General features: G+C 42.2%; 2 protein-coding genes across 3 annotated transcripts in view; one reads left to right on the top strand and one right to left on the bottom strand.

The window, feature by feature from the left end:
• The window catches only part of LOC311233710 (transcription elongation factor SPT6-like), a 58,850-nt gene extending 55,352 nt beyond the window's left edge, over positions 1-3,498 (top strand). For both annotated transcript variants that reach the window (XM_084320706.1, XM_084320707.1), the window contains exon 38: positions 1,599-3,498. In XM_084320706.1, the coding sequence (XP_084176832.1) occupies positions 1,599-1,785 (187 nt within the window). In that variant the 3' untranslated portion in view covers positions 1,786-3,498. The remainder of the gene's footprint in view (positions 1-1,598) is intronic.
• Positions 3,499-8,719: 5,221 nt separating this feature from the next.
• On the bottom strand, positions 8,720-25,481 carry LOC311233749 (ras-related protein Rab-34-like). Its single transcript, XM_084320756.1, has 11 exons — positions 25,357-25,481; positions 24,670-24,848; positions 23,474-23,565; positions 23,310-23,375; positions 19,314-19,415; positions 17,591-17,655; positions 17,099-17,150; positions 16,542-16,623; positions 16,100-16,190; positions 11,001-11,108; positions 8,720-10,027 (listed from the first exon to the last, which is right to left on the bottom strand). Exons 2-11 carry the CDS (start codon positions 24,715-24,717, stop codon positions 9,963-9,965), a joined length of 771 nt encoding a protein of 256 aa, XP_084176882.1. The 5' UTR covers positions 24,718-24,848; positions 25,357-25,481; the 3' UTR covers positions 8,720-9,962.
• Positions 25,482-26,484: the final 1,003 nt, after the last annotated feature.

Genomic DNA, 26,484 nt, shown 5'->3' on the forward strand with positions numbered 1-26,484 from the left:
CCCAAGAAGTGCTGTATATTCTGTATTGTTTAATATAAATGCATTTTGTATTCTAATACCGATTTGTATTTGAGATTCCCAAATCCCATTGGACTTGACTTCTTCATGTCCCTCAGTGAGTGTAATACCAGCATTCAACTGTCTGCGCCACAGCGGTTTCTATCATCATCATCATCACCACCCACACTATGCATAAAATATAGGTCCGCGAAGAGGCACGCTGAGGAGGCCGTGCAAACTGCAATGGAATACGGGGCATCTCTCTCTCTTTACCTAATATTTCTATTCTATCCTGACATTTTTCAGTTGGAAGGGCAGTCTATGTGCAACAGTAAAAAAAAAAATAGGCACCTTTTTATGAGGCACAAAAGGGCAGGTGCTCGAGCACCCCTTGGGGTCTATGTGTGCACGTGCCTGCTGGGTCCTATGTACACTACTATACAATATAGTTTTTACTCTATATCCTTATGCTACACTTGCTATTTCTAAACTATACTATTCAAGAACCACATCAGTTCTTTCCTTAAAGTGACCTTTATTTTCCTCGTTCCTTTAAAGTGTCCTTTCCATTTTTAAACAAACGGACGAAGCGCACGTTGATGCTCATGAAGCACCTTACTCAACAGAACAGCGCTTTGCATGCAGTGACTTGTGCTTATTGTATCACGTTTTTATTTTTGTGTCCATCGGTCTGTTTGAGGGTATTTCCAGACAATACTTCGTCTGACCTAGAGAGCAGAGAAAGTCATTTCTGCAATATATCAAGCCAGCCTTCGGCCTTGCCAGATTTATACCATTTGTTCTTGGAAATGAATTTCCATTTTGCAGTCTTATTTACAGCGGTAATCAGTCTTAATGTAACATTCTTACCCACTTACTTAGATGCCTGTATTAAAGATGTCTGCCCCCATGTTTGATGTCAATCGGTCCTCCTAATTTACCCCATAATGCAAAAGATCTAACATCCACTTTTTTGCTAACATTTGAGCTAAACATTTTACCAAATGTTACAGCTAACGACGCTAGCTTGTGTTAATCAAAGATTCTAACATTAATCAACATTACCTAGCATTCACTTCACATTTGGAGCTGACATTAGCTCTAATGTTTGATCATTTCTAATGTTGGCATTGATGCTAGCTTACAGCAAAAAGCCGGTCTAAACCACATTGCATGCGTGCACCATAAAGGATAATAGTGATGATCTAGCGTTGATTTCAGGAAGATCCGATAATCAGGTGGAAAAATGACGTGTTTTCCCTGGAATTGCTCAGAAGCGGCCGGACTATGTTCATATTCAAAACGGTATCAAACGGAAATGTACGGATGAAAAAATAATGTTTTTTGCACGTTGACCAGAAGTAGCTCAATGAGACTCGAAGGCGTTATTAGACCCATAGCGATACTATAACATATAGGTTTAGTTCTACAAACTACAACTACGTTTACATGGGTTTAATGGGCGGCACGGAAGGGGTCACTTCCCGGAAGGGGCGTGGCACACAATCCCTAGACGGTGGTGAGTACTGTGAACCTTGGACATAATGCAGTAATCATGAATCGCAATTCCTGTCCTAACTTGTCGTCACCCACCGCAGGTCCACCAGCAGCTCGGCAGTGGACTGGGGCAAGATGGCGGAGCAGTGGCTGAAGGAGAAGGAGGCGGAAGGGAAGAAGAAGACGCCGAGGATGACCCCGCGGCCGTCGCCGAGCCCCATGATCGAGAGCACGCCCATGTCCATAGCTGGAGACGCCACGCCCCTGCTGGATGAGATGGACCGATAGGAAAGGGAGGGGGCCGTCCCTACACACCCCCTCACACTACCCCTTTTCCCAGCAACCCCATTCTCATCTGGACAACCCCCCCCCCCCCCCCATCTTTGTTGCTCTCCCGCATCATCAGCCCTGTCGACTACCCGCTCTAGGTGGATGCCGCTCTATCCAGCTGACTGTCGATCTTCACTCATTGACCCATATTCACACGGCAACCATTTTGCTCTAATGAATTCCAACCCGAGAATGACATAATAGCATGAGTGTGACATAAGGAGCTAAATGTCCACAGTGTGAATATGGTCAATACCACTCAGTCCATCCCCCTTAGTATTATATCTATACACTATTGTGTATCTATTGATCAGGTTTCTCCTCTGGTCCATTTTTAAACGCTTTCTTTCCCCTCTTTATCCAACCTCCTCTTCTTTTTTCTCACTTCCTGTCGTCTTTTCTGGCCATGTAGTATTTTATAATAGCAAGGATAACACTGTTTATGCAGCTCAGAATGTCAACTCGACATAAAAGCATCTTGAAAAATGACTAGACAGCAATTACCAATAGGGCATGGACCTAATAAAGGACTGTCAAACAGTCTCTCCTTTTTGTTTTATTTTTCTGCAGGGTGGCTTCCATTTGGTTGATGGGGTGGTTTTTAATAGAGCGGCTTGGCATACGTAGTTTCTTTTTACACTTTCCAAGAACCACCCCCCTCCCCCCCTCCGACAGTGATTGGTGGATTTTCCACCAAACAAAGGGCTTTGCCAAGCCAACCAGGAAATGCACACTTGGGTTTTGTATAAAAAAGCATCAGAAGAATAAAGACAATGTTAAAGCCTTCGCTCTCTACACATCTGTTGAAGGGAGCACGTCTGTGACTATACACATACACACACACAGCCATGACTGACGTTCCAGTCTGGTGTTTTGAATTTGTACATTTATATCTTATTTCCTTGGAATAATGAGGCTAAATAATTTTCTAGAATCTTCGTCACGTAATGTCTACAAACATGTGTAGAAACTAGGAAGAAATGGGAGCAGTGAACATGTCAACTGTAGTCCATCCCTTACAAATGCCTCAGGGAATATCCACCATGAACTGTACTAACAGGCTAATCATAGCTGAAATCATATTTACTGTCTGTCACAGTACAACCTAGTCGCCCTGGTATATAATGGTGTGCTTATTTAGGAGGGTGAAAAGTACCAGAGGGTTCCTTGAAAAACATACTATTTTAAAAGGGGCATTTCAACCGTAATACGTCCCAACCTTGTGTTCGTTGTTAGATATTTGGTTTTACTCGGTTCTGTTGAATGCTCAATTCTCATTGGCTGAGAGGTGGAAATGTATGAACTTTTTTTCTGCCCTTGGCTTTAAACACCTATTGTTTAGAGTAAATTGCTGTGTCTAGACACTGCGTCTGTCGCAACAAGGCTGCGATTGGCCCTTTTCACAGCAGACATGTTGACGTGTCAGATGGGTAAACGTGGCTAACTTAATAACAATGAGTCCGCTCCGTTTAGGTGTTCCAGTGAGTCATGTGAGCCAACTTGTAACGCAGTACCAAGGTTAGTAGCTACACGCTGTGGTTACCCATTTACAACACACTGTGAAAAGGACCCATTTGCTTGTTGGCAGTAGGTGATGATAAAGCGTGGAGGATTAATTGTCTTGTATTACACTGCTGATGACCTGTTCTACCCGTGATCCCTTTAATAAAAGTGTTCATATTCAACTCTTAATGTTTCATTCATGCTCACTGCGAACAGACTTAACATGTAGAGGTGAACCGAGGTAAGAGTCACTAGAGCAGTGGTTCCCAAACTGTGGTGCGTGCACCCCTTGTGGTGCGCGAGCGCCCTCTAGGTGGTGTGTGACATGAAAAGTCTAATGGTGGTAAAGATTTTTTTTTTTTTAACAATAAAATTGCATACAAATCTTAGTCAAACCTTTAGTATTATGGATATTAAACATGCTGGCAGAGTACATGCATCCATGTTGTCGTGAACATTTGAATTAAATAAAGAAATTCCCTATCCATAGTCGCCGTGGGAAGAGATAAAATAAAAAATAAAATCTGTCTTAACTCAGGATTCCATAAATAATCAAAGGCTGCATTCAATTAGACATAACCAAATTGACTAAATAACTATTTGCATTCAATAAATTAAATGCCCATATGAAATTAATACACAATCAGGTGTAATCTTCAATTAATAGTCCATTTTAAATGACCAAATCATCAACTCATTAGAACAATTAAATTCTTAGTATCTTAGTGCTCCTCACTCATCCTTCATCTCTGGTAGGGGGTCACACAGGCTACCTCCAGGTAAGGTGTAGGTTACCCAGCTCACTGGCCATGACCATCACCATTTAACTGGTGCAGATGTTTGGTGTCTCCTTTGTCCATTTCCCCCGGCGCTGTTTACTGGGCAAGTAGTCCCGTATGAACCTAGCCCAGAAATGGTCAGCCAATATCTGTGCCGATGAAGTCACTGTGCATACATGGCCTGTGGAAGGGAGGCATCACGCCAAGCCACTAACAGGAGATTGGGTGTAACATGATCAGGGTCTGCAATATCAGATGAGAGATAGCCTAGGCGGGGTTTGGAATTCAGGACCCCGTCAACCTTGATCAACACTGTACTCAGGATTGTCTTGACGGGTTGATCAACCAGGATTACCTGTAAGGCTTTGATCTACCCCTCCAAAATGGGGAGAGCTTGGGGGGGGTTGAATCTAAATGAAATGTTCTGGTCTGCCAATAGCTCGACACTGAAGGCTCCATTGCTTGGAAGTCCTGTAGTTTTACATCTCCTACTTTGAAATGAGTCCCTCGGTCAGCCAGCAATTCAAATGGTTTCCCTCTGATATATGAAGCAGCGTAGGGACATGAGGTAGGCTTAGGCTTCTAGACTCTCACTCTCAACAGATCCAGATGAATGTAGTGGGTGGTCATAATACAGAATGCCCCATCGCTTACTCGCATACTAATGCTTACGGATGGCTCCACATCCTCCCAAAACCCAGTACTTACTTATCTGGTCCAGGTGAAGGAAGTCTTTATCATAGCTCTTAACCCTTTCACTGCCACACAACAAAACAGTTAACCCTTTCACTGCGACAATTCACAGAAGGTTAACCCTTTCACTGCCACACAACAGCCGGTTAATGAGGAGTCTGGTAAAAGGATGTTTGGAGTCAAGGACGACTGGATGGATCGTATCGAGTTCCAAAAACTCTGCACGCCAAAGTCGTCCTCCAACCGTCATCAACCCGAGAACTTGGCAATACTCTGGGGAGAGGGTGAGAAGGTGGCTATGCCTAGCCACTTCCTTTCCAGCTTGGCGTTTAGTTCCTCTGGGAAACTGCTAGCTTGGGACTGTTGGAGAAGGGTCTCTGCCCTAATGGTGGCCGATGCCACACCATCTAGGGCTTGGTTAGCTGCAGCAATTAAGCTGTGCAAATGTTCGAAGTAGGCAGGGTCTGGGAGAACTGTGTGGAGATATGGAGATGTTAAAGCATTGAGCAGACTTCCGTAGTTCCATCTAGCACAGATGATTGTGGGAGTCATTGCAGGCAGGGATGTACTTGGCCATTGATCCTGACGCTGAGCCAAGTCCTGGAAAGTTTTACCATGAGTGATATCAGCAGGATTTATCAGACAGCTGTTGACGTCGGTCAGATCCTGAATTTCGGCACGACTTAGACTTGAACCAGGTTATGGAATCTGGACGCTTGAGAGATCAGCCAGTTCACCTTCCTAAGTGCCATCGATCCAGGAGAGCAGCAGGGTGGATTGGCTCATCCCAGTCCCTCTTAGTATGCCAAAGGTCCGGGACTAAGACTTTGGCCCTGGTAGTGAATGGGAAGAGATACCCAAGAGGGACATAGACTGACAAGTGTTCGGTAGATGGAAGGCAAAGCGGGGGCCTCAGTTCTTGGGGAGAGTCGGTGCTTGTAGCCAAGGGTATCGGGTAAGCAACTCCATCATAAGCCTAGTGGTAGAATCTGCCATTCATAAGTTGTGGGTTCCACTTCTTGATCCATCTCTCTCCAAATAAACATCAGCAGTGCCGATGGTAGTAGGCAAACTTTTTTTTTATCAAATCTTTTAAAATAAAAATTTTAATAAAAAGATGTTCACAACACAACAATCAAAACAATACAATAATACAAGGGACACCACAAGACCATACTTCAACAATATGGTAGTAGGCAAACCTGATGGAACTGTGCTGACAGATGATATGGTGTGGAAGATACCAAGACACAGTAGGTGGTTTCACTTCATCAGTTGGATCCACTTTGGTCACATATCCAGACTCCACCAAGTGATTGATTTCTCATTTATGGACTTCAACAAGCTCTGAGTTTTCCCTCAGATGTTGCACCGTTCTACGCAGCCTGTGTTGTTACTGCCAGTGGAGGATGGTTGGGTGCTCTGAGAAATGGGGTTGCATACCTTTGAATTCCATCCATTTCAATTGTGGTTGTCAGTTCACACCCAGGAGGGCCAGGGAATAGTTGGGAATTGGTGACTGGCCACGAGTGATGACAGGGGTAGAGATGAACAGAGGATCTCAACAGAGGGAGGCAGGACACAGGAGCATAGGTTTAACCACTGGCTGTGTTTACTGAAGAAGTTGGATGTGTGCTACAACAGAACAAGTACAAGTAGTTCAGTCAAAGGCTTAACTTGGGATTCCAGAAATAATCTGAAATAATACCAAATACAACATGAATCAAATAATGATAAGAATAACCAATGTTAAGACAGCATTCAATTAGACATAACCAAATGACTGAATATAACAAAATAAATTAGCATTCAATAAATTAAATGCCTATACTACACACAATGAAATTAATACACAAACAGGTGTTAATCTTCAATTAAGAATAGTCCATTTTAGAATGCTTATCAAATCATCAACTCATTACAACAATTTAATTCATGCAATACAGCAACAATACAAATTATAGGATGACTCACGTTGAATCCTTGACACACACTGGTCATTCTTCAATAAACATTTGGTGATAACTCTTGGTTTGAAGTCTTTGGTGAACAAAGGGACATTTAATGTGTTGGTGAGTTGAAAAGAGCAGAGCATGGCTGGTACTCTCTTCAACTGAGACAATGGAGGCCATGCTTCAACAGGGTAATTAGCAACTTGGTGCAGGTGTGCAAGGTGTTGGAGAACAACCTTCTTAAAGGGCTAGTGCTCAGCCTGAGTAGGCATTTGGGAGCCTTTTGACAAGGCCCATTGTGTGTGTGTGTGTGTGTGTGTGTGTGTGTGTGTGTGTGTGTGTGTGTGTGTGTGTGTGTGTGTGTGTGTGTGTTTACGTGCATGCAGGTGATAGACATGGGTTATTGATTTGCTTATTTGTATGAACTGTATGTATGTATGTGTGTGTGAAGAGTTTTCCCCCACATTCTTGAAGTTTAGCTAATATTGTTTCATGCTAGTTGCTATTTTAGCAAATAAGGATAGTTGGGTCTTTCTGCATGGAGTTTGCATGTTCTGTGTTTGCGTGGGTTTCCTCTGGGTACTCAGGTTCCCTCCCATACCAAAAGACATGCATGTTGGGTACACCGTCCTGCCATTTCCCTTGACCAAGGTACTGGAGTTGGTCCACGAGGTGCCTGTGGCTGTGTACTGCTAATGGTTATAGGATGGGTGACTGGCCACGAGTGATGACAGGGGTAGAGATGAACAGAGGATCTCAACAGAGGGAGGCAGGACACAGGAGCATAGGTTTAACCACTGGCTGTGTTTACTGAAGAAGTTGGATGTGTGCTACAACAGAACAAGTACAAGTAGTTCAGTCAAAGGCTTAACTTGGGATTCCAGAAATAATCTGAAATAATACCAAATACAACATGAATCAAATAATGATAAGAATAACCAATGTTAAGACAGCATTCAATTAGACATAACCAAATGACTGAATATAACAAAATAAATTAGCATTCAATAAATTAAATGCCTATACTACACACAATGAAATTAATACACAAACAGGTGTTAATCTTCAATTAAGAATAGTCCATTTTAGAATGCTTATCAAATCATCAACTCATTACAACAATTTAATTCATGCAATACAGCAACAATACAAATTATAGGATGACTCACGTTGAATCCTTGACACACACTGGTCATTCTTCAATAAACATTTGGTGATAACTCTTGGTTTGAAGTCTTTGGTGAACAAAGGGACATTTAATGTGTTGGTGAGTTGAAAAGAGCAGAGCATGGCTGGTACTCTCTTCAACTGAGACAATGGAGGCCATGCTTCAACAGGGTAATTAGCAACTTGGTGCAGGTGTGCAAGGTGTTGGAGAACAACCTTCTTAAAGGGCTAGTGCTCAGCCTGAGTAGGCATTTGGGAGCCTTTTGACAAGGCCCATTGTGTGTGTGTGTGTGTGTGTGTGTGTGTGTGTGTGTGTGTGTGTGTGTGTGTGTGTGTGTGTGTGTGTGTTTACGTGCATGCAGGTGATAGACATGGGTTATTGATTTGCTTATTTGTATGAACTGTATGTATGTATGTGTGTGTGAAGAGTTTTCCCCCACATTCTTGAAGTTTAGCTAATATTGTTTCATGCTAGTTGCTATTTTAGCAAATAAGGATAGTTGGGTCTTTCTGCATGGAGTTTGCATGTTCTGTGTTTGCGTGGGTTTCCTCTGGGTACTCAGGTTCCCTCCCATACCAAAAGACATGCATGTTGGGTACACCGTCCTGCCATTTCCCTTGACCAAGGTACTGGAGTTGGTCCACGAGGTGCCTGTGGCTGTGTACTGCTAATGGTTATAGGATGGGTTAAATGCAGAGGAATAAGTGACAACTTAACTTACGTAACTTATTAGATGTAAACCAAATGTTTTTATTTTCATCCTTACAATCCACAATACAAGTTTATGTATCCTTTTTAGAGACTAGCCTTGTTTTATTTTTTATATTGTCAACATTTTAGAATGACATTTAACCCATGGTAGTAATAGTGAAGCATTCCTTATTCCCTTTGATAAATGAAATCAATCTGGAAAGGTTTTAATAATCATTTGGACAAGTCAAATAAAACACACAGTTAAAATGGAAAGGGCAATACGAGGACATAGTAAAGGGCGCCCAACAAAAGTCTCTTCCCTGTTCTCTTCACTGGGAGTGTAAATCAATTTGCTACAGATGAGGCGGTTCTCCTTCCCTGCAAACAATCCCTCCATTTTTTAGCTCATAAGAATGTTAATGTCAGAGAGAGAGAGAGAGAGAGAGAGAGAGAGAGAGAGAGAGGGATGGGTTGTGGGTACGATGAGGCCGGTCATGAGAGTTAGCGTATGCATCACATTAAGCGGCACAGCACCACATGACTGCAGGGAAAGAAACAAGAGAGGCCAATATGTCTACTGCAGTCAGACGTCTCATCTACGAGCCCAAAACATAATTTGTGTCCAGTCACGCAGGCATGTGTCCATGACAGCATCTGCATGCTGTAGTCATCACTGTGTTGAAGCCCCTAGCCGTGTGCATCATAATAGCACAAATAAGGTGCATATATTGATAAATTGTCGTAACAGAATAAACAAACTGTCCTCGGAGGAACATTGGGTCCCTGGAACACTGCTTGAAGCTAGAAAGTTATCTGAAAAGCTTATTTTTTTTAACACAATGGCAGGGCCCGCAATTTTGTTCACAAACATATTCATTAGTCAAAGAAGTATCTATGTTCATGTTGTACAGTAAATATATTTTGTTAACTAATAGCAGGCTCTGCAAATGACAAGTTATTTCCCCAAACTGCATAACATTAAGATAAGATAAATCAGTTTGGGTGAACCTTTGGGGTAATTTGGGGAGAACTGTCCCTTTAAGAGAAGTTGTCTGAGCGATTGTAGGGATTCTGTTCATACAATTGACCCCTGGTGGTCAGTCTTGTGACTATTGAGTTATTTACAGTCAGCATAGGACTGCTTTTATAGAACGTTTGATTTATATTTTCCTAATTAAATTTTCCGGCCATGCACAAGTCAAAATGCCACTACAGTCCATTACTGTCCTCAGATCCTCCGATGACAATATTCACTTGGAAATCCATACTTTACGTTTTTCCTTTAATTTTGCCGTATAATCAAATCAGTTTTTCCCACACGCCTGTAGACTGTGCTGCTCACACCCATCAACAACAGCTGGCATGTCTCTTGTTCGCTTTGCGTTTCTCTTCAGTGCTGTTATCAGTGATCCCTGGAAGGAAGTGAACGAGGGGAGATTAAACCAATGCGATGGACAAATGAGTAAATTAAATAAGTGACAATTGACCACAAGTAGGCTATTAAGAAAAGGCCTGTCTGACCATGAGCCTGGGGTTACATCTGTATCTTGTACTGTAAGCTCTTGCACCAATGTGATCGTTTTTTAAATATAAGTGGCAGAAATTGTCAGTGACGCTAGTGAATGTGAACATTCTGACTAGACGACACGCAGGCATAATTAGACTAAATGTACCTGTAGTGAAAATAGTGAAAATACACTGAGATGATTACGGTCGGTGATTAAAGATTGCACTTGAATGATGTATCAGAGGTGGGACCAAGTCGTTGTTTTGAAAGTCTGTACACTCAAGTCCAGAGTCAAGACTAGCAATTCCCAAGTCAAGATAGGAAAGTCTCAATCATGTCACAAGTCTGAAATGTTGGGTTTTGAGTCCTAAACAAGTCCTAATGCGTTCTTTACTAATGTAATGCCATTCCAAAATGTTAAAGCCAACAGAGTTAGTAGTATATTACATTTAGATGATTCTGACACACAACTTCCTTCTCTGCTCACACAACTTGATTAGCGGCTGACGGATTGGTCCAAAGTGGGAAATTAAGTTGATTCATTTGACACTTTTTATGGCATACTTCTTTAATATTTAGGCCTTGTATATTGTAATATTCAGGTATTTTGAGTCATAAGGTTCAGGTCCGAGTGAAGTCACAAGTCACTAGTGTTAAAGTCAAAGTTGAGTTGTGAGTCTTTTATGATTTTATGACAAATTTGTGCATATTACGATGCAATGTAACCATTGTGGAAAACATGCAGAGAAATAACTCTACGATACCACTTCATGGTAAATCAAGCAGGCTTCTTAAAATAGTCAACTGCCCCTCTAGAATGCAGTGCTATTGCTAATGATGTCTGCCTAATAGAGACATTTTGTGGAGGTGTGACTCACTGATAATGTCACCGACATGCCTCGCTCCATTCCTCTCAAGTTCTGCCAGAACGTTGGCCTCAAACGTGAGAGAGGCCACGCGGAAGAAGAGGTCCTTGATACCATCCCCTGAGGAAGCAGGAAAGAAGCAGAGAAATAAGAGATCCATAAAAAGGAGCACTTTAGGGAAGGATAACTGATTTTGTGTGCATGTGACCATGTGTGTGCGTGTGCGTGTGTGCACTGATGTGTGTGTGCTCCGATGTGTGTGTATGGTACGTGTGTGTGTACTAAGAGGTGAGAGAGGATGCTCGTTCAACCTGTATAGGGAGGTGTAGTTTGACGTCACTGTAGTGTCCCGCGCCGTCCACCCATATAGGGATTTATCATAGGGATCATCATAGGGGAAATGTATTATCGGCTATTGTAATAATTCTGCCTCATGAACATTGGCAAGCTTTCCATTTTTGCACAAAATGAGTTCCCTTCTATTGGTTGAAATAAAATTATACCTAATTATTTTACAATTAATTGCAAATGGTTTCATGTTGAACTATAGATTGTGGAAAGGTACACCATGAAAGGTACAACATGCCAATGTTCATGCTTTATTTGTTTTAAACAAGACGATTTATAAATGTGTCCATTGGAAATACATTGCAATTTCAAGCGAGATGGACCGGCTGGAAACAACAATGACGTAACCACTACAGCTCCCTATGGAACAAGCCTTCTTGGACAATACGGGCCTAGAACTGTAACCTAATGGTTTTGATATGTGGCCTCAGATGTACAGGAAACCAGACGGACTTAGGACAAAAGATCTGACAAATCTTGGTCTTAGTGCCACTTAAGAAATTTTCGGGCCGATTTTGGGATTCACCAACCGTCCCTTGTCTTGGATTCGGCCCTAAGAGCAGGATTTAGGATCCCTGAATAGCAGTCGTAAGTTGACAGACTGGTGTGTGTCGTGTTCTTAAGGGCTTTATTTGGGAGGAATCATAGTGATTCCTTCATGTCAACTCTACAGGCCTCCGTGGAATTAATTAATCATAATTTAAATAAATATGACAATATTTGCACAATAAAATTTTTTCTTTTTTTTTAAAGTCATGCCTCAATGACGTATTTGATGTCCGAAAATAAATAATAGCACAACACTTCAAATGACTTTGAATAAATAAATAAATCAGATAAATATTGTTGTTGTATTGTTGTTCTTATTTATATTTTTGGACATTGCTTATTGTATACATTGTAAGAGCCAGTGGATAAACATTTCACTGCTCATCTTAGCGGTATGATGTTGCGTGTGACAAATAAAACCTTGACCTTGCAGGTGGACTTGAACAGCAATCATGTACATTGAACCCTGCCAATTAACAGTGAGCAATCGCACAATCCGGGTGAAGACGGCATTCTATGGCATTGAAATGACAGTGGATAAATAAATAAGAACTAAAGCTAATCGCGTGGATATATCTATAGTGGAATAGACTGTATTAATATTCCATATTTATACCGTCTTGTTCGCGCCTGCCTGGCCACCTGTTCAGCGCACGCCTGCACACTCACAGCGCTGCCCTATAGTAGTACAGTACGTACGACGTACAGTACACACATCTTAGCGTGACATCTCCACAGAGTCGGGCGTGAGTGGACCGGACTCTGCGCGGCATGTCCACAATCGTTAAAGGTTTCAGTCAAGCTTACCACCGCATACAAATTTCTCATGGCAGTTTACTACATTTAATGCAGGTCGATGTCAACCAACATGCCAAGCACCCTTTTGTGGGACACCGGTGCGCAACGACTCTGTGGAGTCTAGTCCGCTCGCCCGATTCTGTGGAGATGTCACGCTAAGATGTGTACTGTATGTACTGTAGGGCAGCGCAGTATCTGTGATCTCGTAATAAAACAAGTAATTCGAATATTAATATAAGCCTACTGCGTTCATTAATTACGCACGTAGACTATACAGTATGCCCGTGTGTGTGTGTGTGTGTGTGTGTGTGTGTGTGTGTGTGTGTGTGTGTGTGTGTGTGTGTGTGTGTGTGTGTGTGTGTGTGTGTGTGTGTGTGTGTGTGTGTGTGTGTGTGTGTGTGTGTGTGTGTGTGTGTGTGTGTGTGTGTGTGTGTGTGTGTGTGTGTGTGTGTGTGTGTGTGTGTGTGTGTGTGTGTGTGTGTGTGTGTGTGTGTGTGTGTGTGTGTGTGTGTGTGTGTGTGTGTGTGTGTGTGTGTGTGTGTGTGTGTGTGTGTGTGTGTGTGTGTGTGTGTGTGTGTGTGTGTGTGTGTGTGTGTGTGTGTGTGTGTGTGTGTGTGTGTGTGTGTGTGTGTGTGTGTGTGTGTGTGTGTGTGTGTGTGTGTGTGTGTGTGTGTGTGTGTGTGTGTGTGTGTGTGTGTGTGTGTGTGTGTGTGTGTGTGTGTGTGTGTGTGTGTGTGTGTGTGTGTGTGTGTGTGTGTGTGTGTGTGTGTGTGTGTGTGTGTGTGTGTGTGTGTGTGTGTGTGTGTGTGTGTGTGTGTGTGTGTGTGTGTGTGTGTGTGTGTGTGTGTGTGTGTGTGTGTGTGTGTGTGTGTGTGTGTGTGTGTGTGTGTGTGTGTGTGTGTGTGTGTGTGTGTGTGTGTGTGTGTGTGTGTGTGTGTGTGTGTGTGTGTGTGTGTGTGTGTGTGTGTGTGTGTGTGTGTGTGTGTGTGTGTGTGTGTGTGTGTGTGTGTGTGTGTGTGTGTGTGTGTGTGTGTGTGTGTGTGTGTGTGTGTGTGTGTGTGTGTGTTGACGCTACTAAATAATATACATTTCCTCCTTTCCACTCCCAGCACTGCAGGTGCGCCTCTAATCTCTTCATTCTCATTGGGATTTCATTTGCACACGGCTCTGTTGGCTGGCTTTATAAGGAGCTGCCGGAGGCATGTCTGTATGCAAATTAAGTCAACAGGAACGCGCATTCAAGTTTGTCAATGAGTGACGTATCTCATTGTGGCCATCGCAGCTGTGATCATTCTGCCTCTCCACTTGTTGGTGAATCCGGGTGTAATTATCGTCGAGTTTCTCTTATGACCTTCCAAGGTGGTTGTAGTAAGAGAAAACTTATGGCAATGTTGGTGAATGAGATCCTGCTCTTTGTATCCTTATATCCTTGAAACCATGTTGAATTTCTGAAATTGGGGTGGGGCGGCGTACTTGTTGGTGAATCCGGGTGTAATTATCGTCGAGTTTCTCTTATGACCTTCCAAGGTGGTTGTAGTAAGAGAAAACTTATGGCAATGTTGGTGAATGAGATCCTGCTCTTTGTATCCTTATATCCTTGAAACCATGTTGAATTTCTGAAATTGGGGTGGGGCGGCGTGGCTCAGGGGTAGAGCGGGTCGTCCAATGATCGAATGGTTGGTGGTTCGAATCCCGCTCAAGCCCATGTCCGGGCAAGACACTTAACCTACTTGCCTCATATGAATGTGTATGCATGTGAATGAATGTTGGTGGTGGTCGGAGGGGCCGTAGGCGATGATTATTCGCCACACTTCCGTGAGTCTGAGTCTGCCTCAGGGCAGCTCTGGCTGCAATTGTAGCTTACCACCACCGGTATGACTGTGTATTAACTAATAATGGACTCTGTAAGCGCTCTGGGGTCACTGGGGTGTCATGAAGAGCGCTATATAAATCCAATCCATTATTATTATTATTATTATTATTTATAACCTTGTGCGTGTATAATTTAATTGGTGCATTCAACAGGAGTTGAATAATGACATTTCAGGAGGAAGGTGATCATCATCGACACACATAGAATATTCCCTCTTCACAAGCCGCTTTCCCTCTTGACCTTTAGGAGCACACTACGGCGGTGTGCCTATACAGCCCTGCCCCCACCACAATGTGTTCAACTAGAACCTATCACACCCATCGCTCCCTGACCTATCACACCCATCGCTCCCTGACCTATCACACCCATTTCTCCCTGACCTATCACACCCATCGCTCCCTGACCTATCACACCCATTTCTCCCTGACCTATCACACCCATCGCTCCCTGACCTATCACACCCATTTCTCCCTGACCTATCACACCCATCGCTCCCTGACCTATCACACCCATTTCTCCCTGACCTATCACACCCATCGCTCCCTGACCTATCACACCCATTTCTCCCTGACCTATCACACCCATCCATCCCTGACCTATCACACCCATCGATCCCTGACCTATCACACCCATCGCTCCCTGACCTATCACACCCATCGATCCCTGACCTATCACACCCATCGCTCCCTGACCTATCACACCCATCGCTCCCTAACCTATCACACCCATCGATCCCTAACCTATCACACCCATCGATCCCTAACCTATCACACCCATCGATCCCTGACCTATCACACCCATCGCTCCCTAACCTATCACACCCATCGATCCCTGACCTATCACACCCATCGATCCCTAACCTATCACACCCATCGATCCCTGACCTATCACACCCATCGATCCCTGACCTATCACACCCATCGCTCCCTAACCTATCACACCCATTTCTCCCTGACCTATCACACCCATCGCTCCCTGACCTATCACACCCATCGCTCCCTAACCTATCACACCCATCGATCCCTAACCTATCACACCCATCGATCCCTGACCTATCACACCCATCGATCCCTGACCTATCACACCCATTGCTCCCTAACCTATCACACCCATCAATCCCTGACCTATCACACCCATCGATCCCTGACCTATCACACCCATTGCTCCCTAACCACACTTCTTGCACCTCCCTGTACCTGCTTATTTCTGTATGTCTTCTCCTTCTTAAGCTTGCTGTCACTCAGCTGTGACTTCCTCAGTCGGATTCCAATCGAGAAGGTGAGTAGACTTTATGTCTATAACTTCTCTCATTGTTACCGTGCACTTTCTAATCCCGCTTCCTCTCTTGCCACAGATTTTATGAGAAAATCTCACATATTCCTCCCCTTCCTATCCAGATGGAGACCCCTCATTCATGTGTGTGTGTGTGTGTGTGTGTGTGTGTGTGTGTGTGTGTGTGTGTGTGTGTGTGTGTGTGTGTGTGTGTGTGTGTGTGTGTGTGTGTGTGTGTGTGTGTGTGTGTGTGTGTGTGTGTGATTCCTACCTGATTTTGCAGACACAGCCCAATATTCTGCTTTGATCTCCTCTGAGAGTCTGATGGCCTCCTGCTCCATATGAGCCAACTGGTCAGGGGACTAGAGAGAGAGAGAGAGAGAGAGAGAGAGGAGAGAGAGAGAGAGGAGAGAGAGAGAGAGAGAGAGACGAGAGAGAGAGAGAGAGAGAGAGAGAGAGAGAGAGAGAGAGAGAGAGAGAGAGAGAGAGAGAGAGAGAGAGAGAGAGAGAGAGAGAGAGAGAGAGAGAGAGAGAGAGAGAGAGAGAGAGAGAGAGAGAGAGAGAGAGAGAGAGAGAGAGAGAGAGAGAGAGAGAGAGAGAGAGAGAGAGAGAGAGAGAGAGAGAGACATCTGTATTATGGTTCAGTTGGATTGTACCAGAATCTGTACAGGCTAGTGCCTTTAGTGTGATTCTGAAGTCATGATGCCACTCACACTGAGGTCCTTCTTGGTTCCGACAAGGAACAGGAGCACACTAGATGGATCGTTCTCCTTCATAGCATCCTCCAGCCACTGCCTACACACACACACACACACACACACACACACACACACAGGTTGTGAAGGTTGTAACTAGTATATCGGCCTACCGGTATTATCGGGCGATATCGGCATTAAAATGTGATATCGGAAAATATCAGTATCGGTTTTCAATTTTTTTTTTTATTATTATTATTATTATTATTATTTTTTTTCATTTCTATAACCTTTATTTACCCAGGCAAGCAAGTAAGAACAAATTCTGATCTTATTTATTGTCAAAAGTATGCATAATGTTGTGTTAATTCCACAACAAGAGATATGTAATGTTAATTACCTGAAATTATTAAATTTTTGGGGGGGGGAAACCCTGCATATATCGGTATCGGAAATTAAGAGTTGGACAATATCGGTATCGGTAAAAAAGCCAATATCGAGCATCCCTACTTGTAACTTGTGATGTCTGTATTCTAACACCATCTTCATAAACGAAAACATAGGACATGTATTACCTGGCATGTGCTAAAGAACCAGAGCTGCTCAAGTCAAACACCACGACGATGGCTGGGGAAACGTGAAGAAACAATATTATAAGTAGAAGCTACAAATGTACATTCAATTAGCATCTGGTAGGCGAATGATATGGAAATTGTTCCCACATTCAGGAAGCTGTGTTTCAGTCTTACTACAGTACATGTCAGTAAATAAATACAGAGCGGGGATAAGCCTATTTTGTTCATCTCTAGTTGGTGTGTTAGGTGATAAGTCTCAGTATAAGGTTAGGTTTACGATAAGGAGTGGGTTTATAAACAACCACCCCTGAGGTGAAATTAATTATTTCCCAGAAACTCTTGTGGATGAAAAAATATCTCTTCAACAAACTGAGATAATGAATTCATTACCTCCCGTTGCACAAAGTCCACACGCTGCCCCCAGAAACACCATTTCAACCATGCTGCTGTGTTTCTCAGATTCATATTTCAGTAACAGAGAAGCAAGTTTACCTTGTGCTCCTCTGTAATAAGTAGAAGCAATACACTTGAACCGCTCCTGGCCTGCTGTATCCCACCTGAGATGTAGAGTGAGAATATTAGTAGGCGCTTGTCATCCATCACTATCCTAACTTTAATTAGGATAATGAGATAGTTGATCATATATATACTGTACATATGGTGGTGGTAATATATTTTAAACCAATTACTTACAGTTTTTCTCAATTGCTTTGGTGCATTTCTCTGATCAGAATTAAAGTTCTCATAACTGTTAGTTCAACCTCCACAACATTTTGTAATTTGTGCACATCATAGTAGCAGTTTCTCATTCCTCCGAACAAATTGCAAATGCTTTTGGACATGCATCAATTGCTTTCATACAATTCTCTGCTGTTTTATAACATTATCATTTGCTTAGGTCATGTCAGTCAAAATTAACTATACTTATGACTGCTGAATAGTCATTCCCTATAAAACTAATAGTCCTCATTTCATTGATTGAGTCATTACATACAAATATGTTGAACTAGTTGTCAAAATCTGTCAAGCTAATTTTATACATTTCTTTATAATTTTTCCCCTGAATGGAGCTGGATGCCAGGGAATCGCTGCACACATTCATATATGTTGATGAGGCGGGTTTCAATCTGGCAAAAGGTAGAAGGCGTGGAAGGAATCGCATTGGACAGAGAGCAACCACTGATGTCCCAGGCCAACGAGGAGGGAATATTACAATGTGTGCAGCCATCTCAGAAAACGGCGTCCTCACCCATATGCCCCACATTGGTCCATTCAACACACAACATCTGCTGACTTTTTTAGACACTATTTACAGGGACATAATCCCTGAGAATGAGAGGGGTCTAAATGGCGACCATCTGACCAAGTACGTTGTTGTATGGGATAATGTGCGTTTCCACCACGCAATTCTGGTCACACAGTGGTTTGCAGCACATGAAAGGATGCTGGTGGAATATCTCCCTCCCTACTCCCCATTCCTGAATCCAATAGCCAGACAGACAGGAACGTCTGGATGTGAATGAATGATTTACAGTACTGTGTATGTTGTATGTTCCAATTCAGTTCCAATATGTACTGCAATATTGTTTACAGTTGTGCACAGCTCTACCCAAAGGCCAAAGGGTGTTTCTTATGTTTGTTGTAAATTAGTTTGTATTTTTCTTTTGCACAATGCTGTGAACAAATTAAAATTGCAAAGAGCATATGCAGTAAAAATGTGAAACATACGTGTCTTGTACTCATTTACCTCACTAAATACAGCAATGTGTAACTGTAGATTTCAAATGGCTGTGCAAATAGTGTATAGTGCTGTCTTGAGCATTTTCAGAAAGTGTCACCAAGATCTGACTTTTTTTGCATTGGAAAACACTTACAGAGTGAACTGTCATAACGAAAACATGGCAAAGCCATTTGACTATCTTGTTCATAAACAATGGTGTCAGGACTTTTCATTTTGATGACAGTGACACTTTCATTGACATGAATACTTGCTTTTGAGGAATGAATTATCCATTTTGAGCAAGTGACACGCTTCTGCCTAGGTTTTGCAGTTTATACTAATTGTTTTGAGAAATGCACTAACAGTTATGAGAACTTTAATTATGATCAGAGAAATGCACCAAAGCAATTGAGAAAAACTGTAATTATGTGCATCTGTGCACTTTCAGCTGTGTGTGTGTACATGCGTGCATGTGAGGGTGAATGACGTACTCACAGCTGTAAACTAAAGGGCACTCCCAGCACCTCAAAACGCTCCATCTCAAAATCAACTCCAATGGTCGCCTTGTAGTTCTTATCAAATGTGTTCTTACAGAACCTTAGAGGAATCCAGGATGTGGAAGAGAGAGAGAGAGAAAGAAAGAAAGAAAGAAAGAAAGAAAGAAAGAAAGAAAGAAAGAAAGAAAGAAAGAAAGAAAGAAAGAAAGAAAGAAAGAAAGAAAGAAAGAAAGAAAGAAAGAAAGAAAGAAAGAAAGAAAGAAAGAAAGAAAGAAAGAAAGAAAGAAAGAAAGAAAGAAAGAGAGGGGCGAATGAACATCACATCTGTGTTACTGCCATCTCATTTGTAGAATTAAAACAAAAGGATTTAGGAGGAAGGCTGGGGAGACTGATCTTATTATTGACATTATTAGATCATAATGTCATTGCAGGTTTACCAGCCATAATGTCATCCTCCATCTACTGAACCAACTGAATCGACAAATTAACCTTTTGAAAGATCCAAATAACTGGGTAATATTCTAATTCCCTTATCTCTGGTCTGGTATTTATTTTCTAAAGAAAGTGTGTATATGCCATAACCTTGTGTGGATGTTGACGACTGTATGCATGCTTTTTGCATGTACTATTATATGAATGTGTTACAAGGCTGCTTAATTTACAGATACAGACACTGTAGCCTAAGCTAAATATATTCACAGTCAGATACTGTGCCTGTAATAAAGATATTGACTTAATTCCATTTGGGAGTCAACACTATTTTATTTTGGATATCCTGCAGTAAAAAATAAGCTTTGGAATAATGTCTGTAAATTGCTCAATGATCACAGTCCTGTTTTAACTTATATATTCACTGAACACAGTAGTTATTTTATGCATAAATATACCCATTATAGTTACATTTGCAAGTGAGAAGGTGCCTCGTTGTTTGACCATGTCCCCTGCATGCTAGAACATGTATTTTCCATATGTACAGTATCCTGATGCCTATGCTGCTCTCTGACAGGGGAACAAGACTCGGCTACCCTGGGCGGCGGGCGCATGTGTATCTGAGTTGGAGATGTCTGTTAAACTCACTCCGGAGAAACACTGCCCTTTGACCAAATCACTTTGTGATTATTTGATTTGGTTCAATCGGCACACCTTTCAAGCTGGTGAGCACAGGACAAAAACATTTCCTAGTTACTAGCATGAATGACACCTGTAGCATTGGTGCCATTATCCATAGATATATATCACTAGATGACTCACCCACGCTGCTGGCCAACGGAGACCGACGTTGCCACATGGTGGCCATCTTGCGTGGGTGGAGCACGCCCACTAATAACATGCATGTCTATGGTGCATGTACTATTGAAATAACCATAGCTTGCTACATTTTCAACCGTTTGGTTTTTATTTTTTATTTTTTATTTTTATTATCTTTTTCCCCCTCCTTCTTTTTCCGATTTTTCTCCCATCCCACCCTTCCTGGTTGTTGCGCACTTTCACCTACTGTTGGTCCGAGAGACCGGAGACTGTCACATGCTTTCCTCCGACGTATGTGCAGCCAGCCGGCAGGCCAGCCTGGCCGCTCAGATTCTCACTGGGAGAGTGTAACGTGTGGGAGGCCGCACTACCTCTCTCCAGATCCTACCCTTGCTGAGCAGGCGCCCCGACCGAACTGTAGGGGTCGCTGTCCACAACGCCCAGGACCCACCCGCCAGCTTTCCCACCCTCTAATACTGCCAATTGTATTAGTGTGAACGGCCAGCCAAGCTGGTGACAACACCGGGAGCTGGATTCGAACACGCGAATCCAGCATCTTTGGCGTTGGTGACGAACGCAATCTCCGCTACGCCACCTGACCGCCCTCAACCGTTTGGTTTGTTAAAAACGTCAGAGATGTAGTTATCATACTGCATACTTATAATGGACTTTGATATGAAAAAAGAAAATGTTTCTAAAATAAATTCTTCCAAGAATCATAGCCACGTTAATAACGTTTGTAATAAACCAAACTGTTTGTAAATCCATCAAGATTTCAGTGAGTTAATAGTATTTTTGTTTGTGCAGATCATCACCTTAAAGCAGTAGTCCACTCAAGCAAGATGGCTGCCGGTGAACTACGCGGGAGACTCCGCCTTGGGCCATCTAGTGTTTATATATCTATGCCGTTATCTAGATCACATGGTTGAGCCCAGATCCCCTGCTGGGTCTCGCTGTGGTCGTGTGAGGAGCATAGCTGTCAACCCTACCGTTTTTCCCGGGATTCTCCTGTTTTTTCAACCTTCTTCACGCCCTGTTCACGGTTCACGGAATTGGCACGTATTTTGTACTTATTAATTTAAAAAAAATGGCTGCAATTCCCCTCCGTGACGACAGGTGGCAGCAGTGTAAAGTATGCCGAGCTGATTTCAATGTCTCACACGGTGGAAAACACGACGTCAGCGAATATTATGTGTTTAGAATATGTTGCGACGGTCGGATTGTTATTAAAAACGGAGGGATACTAGCTATGATGTGTAGGAGTTGGCGAATATGAATTGATTGCTTTAAAAACGAAGAGAAGGGGAGCTCCAGTAGCTCACCGCGTACCTCGAACGCTATTTCGGCGTCGGGGACAACCGTGCACGTCACGGATCTGGGGTAGCGAGTTCGACTCCCGGACAAGCCGTACTTTCTCAGAGTGTCTTTCCCCCCATCTATACCCCCATTCAACCTGTGTCTGTCGGTCATACTTGACCAGAAAAGAAAAAGCGATAAACGCGAAAAGAACCAGCTGACTGGTCAAAGTTAAAAAAAAAAAAAAAAAAAACGAAGAGAAATGTCATATTTACGCTGTTTAAAACGGGATGGCGGACGAAAATATTCGGTTTTGGCTTAACGTGAGAGGTGTGAATGTAACTGTGAAAGCAGATTAAAAAAAATCAAGCTGGTTTGGCATATAATGAGGAAGGTTGCCGATAAGAATGAACGTTTTTTACTTCCTGTTTTGGATGACTGGGGAGTTTGGTTGAATATCGACGTCTCTCATTGGTCTGTGTGGTATGACCTCCCATTGGCTTAGAATCTAAGCCTTAGATGAATGAATGACGTCAGCAGAATAGTGACGTGCTGCACTGGTTTGCGTGAAAGCAAGTCAGATAAAGTTTGGATGAATGTTTTGTGACTGTTGATATGAATGAAGAAATATGTTTATCTCTCGTGGTATGTGAAGAATGATTGTTTACAGTTAAGATGTGATGTGAGAGTGTCTGGCTGTGGAAGAGTGCAATAGATGTATAAATGAGGGAATTCCGTTTTCACCACAAGGTGGGAGCAAATCAATTACAATGGCTTGTTTTTAGCAGAGAAGGACTTCTTCCCCCATTTTCAATTCATCATAACATTTACAGTAAAATCAAATACATTTACAGATTACAACCTTTATTTAATGGTTAATATTTTGATAAAAGGTAATTTACTGTATTTTTATAGCATTTACACTTAAAGTAGGAACACAAAAGTAATCTGTAAAATAATACAGTGCATTTCCTGTGAAAAAACATTTACAGTTTACCCTTAAACGAATGACTGGGTACATACAGGTTTTGACCAGCAGATGGCAAGCGACGAGGCAGCTCCATTGGGAGGTGGCGGGGCCGAGTGGGAGGGGGCGGGGCCGGGGGAAGGGGCGGGGCTAAAATGTACACGTTTTGTCTCCTGCCTATGTTGACAGCTATGGTGAGGAGTGAGTTAGAGGGTGAGTGTTCATCTCAAACCCTGCCCTCTTTTCTTGATCCTCTAACTGTTGCTTCCCTCGGACAAACAAGCAAAGAAAAGAGGGCGGGTTTGAAATAGGTCAATTGGATCCTCCTCAAGCAATCAGGGCAAAATGCGGAAGCGCTCTTGCACTCTTCGGCTGGGATTAATATAGACGCAGACCGCGTGAGACTATATGGTATCAAACGCTTGTGGGTCACGTGGTGCGAGTGAGGGTCTGACAGAACTCATCTCATGGAGGCTTCCTTACCTGCTGATCAGACACGTCTTCCCCACTGCTACGTCCCCCACCACGATCACCTTGGCTATGTTAAAGCTGAGCACACAAAGTGAATACTTAATTTAAACACTGAAGTAATAAAGTAATATGTAATAAGTTATTATATTATAAATACATAAATAAAAACATCATACCCTACTGTACTGGTCTTCTGTGCTTGGCAGACAGTCTTCACCTGTGGATGGAAGCTATCTTTGTTGTGTAGCGCTGCCTCTGGACTGAAACACTGCCAGGAGAAGGGGAGAGAAATAAAGAAGGTTGTCAGACATTGAGAGCCAATGAGTGACTATATTAAGTACATCAGACCATTGATTTATTGATTGAAAGTTGTACTAACAGATTGCAGAATGGGTACAATACAGTATGGCTCAATCTTTGTTTAAAAAAAAACACAGACATTGTTCCTGTTGACCGCCATTGTATTTGTATGCCTGTATAAATACTGTTGGCAGAACGCTTACATTGTTACTTTCCAACACTGGCCACCATTGAGCATTCATGCTATTAAAAAGAAAAGGGTGATCCGTTTTCAAGCAAATTCCTTCATGCTGCTTTCAAATGGGGTCGTGTTTACCGTGTTCATGAGAAGAGTCCATATGAACGACCCACTGTTGTGGTGTTCACGCCATCGTAAGTGGAAATCTTCTGAAAGCTCACAGTTCACGACTTGCATTGACGGTTTTAAAGCCCATTGAAGTTTGCCTTGGAATTTGTGTAAATGTTGTCTTTTACACTCAGCTACATGTCATTCAAAAAGATAACAATCATTTCAATGTCTGATTTGTACATTTGTTGAATGGAAATTAAAAACAGCATCCATTTTGTTGTTCAAAAAGCAAAAGCAAGCGTGGCAAGTTGTATTTACACTTCTGAACTACGAAGTACAGGAGGACTTGAAGAGGCACAAATACAGTCCCCTATTGTCTATTGAGCAAGATGAGTGAAAACCAAAGGGATCAAGATATTAGACATCCTGTTAGGGGCAACGTGTATGTTGTTGTTGTCTTTTTTGTTGTTCCATCATGCCAATAAAGCACATTCTGTACTGTATTGTATTTGAAGAGAGGGAGGAGGGAGAGAGACAAAGAGGACACTTGAATTCTGTCAGCTGACATGTCATAGAACTAACTAACAACCTTATGGCTTGTTATATCCTACAAACATCTTTGCAGCAGTCCTTTCACACGATCCTAAACCACTGCAATCTGAGCAAACAATAAATAACCATTTAGGCCCATGAACCCATGACCGTCTGCCGGTGTCATACAGGCACGAGGATGCCTGTATGTGTGTGTGTGCGTGCGTGCGTGCGTGTGTGTTTGTGCTTTACCTTTGGGAGTTCGGCAATGATCCGATCTTTTTTCACAGGTGGCAACATACTCCTGGTGTGAATGTAATGGATAAATGCAGACAGACATGCAAGCAACCATGCACCTTCAATCTACCATTCACACTGACATCACACGCACATGCATTCATTCATTCACAACCAAGTATTATAATGTATCCCTGAAAAGAGAAGAAATATGAGACATATGAAGACCACCATCTAAAAATGGTACCAAATGGAATCATACTGCATAATCAGTGCAAAGGGCAATTCTAGGTTGTCTCCTGGACAGAGTAAACATACACTGCAGTAAATCCCTGCAGAATGTTTGTTCTGCCATCTGTTGTGCTTTGTCTGTCTATCTCTGCTAGGCAACATGGAAACATGTAGTCCAGAGTACTGTAGCATAGGCGGCTAAATGGACATTTAATAAAACATGGCTCTATATATTTATTATATGTTATGGCATATTCTATTAATCAAATATAGCCTACACAGACCTATGTCATAAATAAGGTAGGCTATCCAAACTATCGTCGCAAAATAGCAGAGTAAAATAGATCACATACAAATTACAAAAGGCTATGTTACTCAAAATAAGATGCTCAAAGTTAGTTGACATTTGATAACCAGTTTACAACCTTAAACGTAATACAGAGAATCAAGTTACACAAAAGGATATATTACCTAAAACTTTGAAAATAATTTGAAGGCTGAATAGGTTCGTAGAAAATCTTCAAATTGCCTATGTTCCAACTCTCGGAAAAACTCCCTCGGCGAGACAAACAGAAGGAAGCAGAATGACACACAACATCAGCAAATAGCCAGAGCGTCGATCCGCATCTGTTCCGTGTTATTTAAAGGAAATTCATAGTTCCAATAACAGTGTTTCTTCAAGGGTATACGGAATTGTCCGCTATTTCTTCTTGGACAGATCGCAGTGCTTCAATTTATTTTCTAATTGAATTATTGGTTACACAAAAAGCCTTTGTTTTCTGTTTGGAAAACTTAGAATCTCAACTGGAAGCAAACTCAGTGCTTATGCCAATATAACGATCAAATAAGCCAATTCAAATATCAGTTTTATAATTATGATATATATATATATATAATCGGTCATCAAACTGATTAATGAACGAATTAATTTGTGCGCACATGGTCAAATAACCACGCGCACGTTGTTTATTGGTGGACAACACATGGCACAGCCATTGGCATTTCCTGAGCACGAGTTGATATTTTCCATATTCCCCCTTTCATAATCCTGGGCAAATGTCCTGTTCAAATGATATATTAATCATGCTGGAGGTAGAGCAGGTAGATAGGCTATAGTTATTATGCTGATGCTATTTGTAATAAAAAAAAATCCTGGGAATACCGCTGTAGGCCTATAGCCTTGCATTAGGTTGAATATAGCCACATGAGATCATAAGATAACAATGGGTCTCATTCCCGAACGAAGTTACAAGAAATATTTCGTCTTAGCCAGATTTCGGCCCATTTAAGACATATTAGGGCTGGGAGTGGGAGTCCCCAAACTTTCCTGAGATCTTATTTGATCGTGGCTGAGAGCAGATTTAAGAGTGCTGAAGAGCACACTTAAATATGCTCTCATCTCAGCCCACGATCAAATCTCATGATTGATTGACTAATTTAAAATGTTATTATAACTTGACAGACTGTGTTCTCATAGTGATTCCTTCACGTCAACGCTACAGGCCTCCTGGGAATTAATTACTTAATCATAATTAAAATAAATATGACAATATTTGTACGATAAGAAATTACGTATTTGATGTCGGAAAAATAAATAAT

This window comes from Notolepis coatsorum (assembly GCF_963971535.1).
Source record: "Notolepis coatsorum genome assembly, chromosome: 8".
Lineage (NCBI taxonomy): Eukaryota > Metazoa > Chordata > Actinopteri > Aulopiformes > Paralepididae > Notolepis > Notolepis coatsorum.

What these genes read in the sequence shown, in the direction of transcription:
- LOC311233749 (XM_084320756.1), bottom strand. Translation starts at nt 24,717, where the DNA reads ATGTTGCCACCTGTGAAAAAAGATCGGATCATTGCCGAACTCCCAAAG. An exon ending in TCATTGCCGAACTCCCAAAG is followed by an intron (nt 23,566 to 24,669) that starts GTAAAGCACAAA and finishes TTCTCCTGGCAG; the next exon opens with TGTTTCAGTCCAGAGGCAGC. An exon ending in GTGCCCTTTAGTTTACAGCT is followed by an intron (nt 17,656 to 19,313) that starts GTGAGTACGTCA and finishes TCTACATCTCAG; the next exon opens with GTGGGATACAGCAGGCCAGG.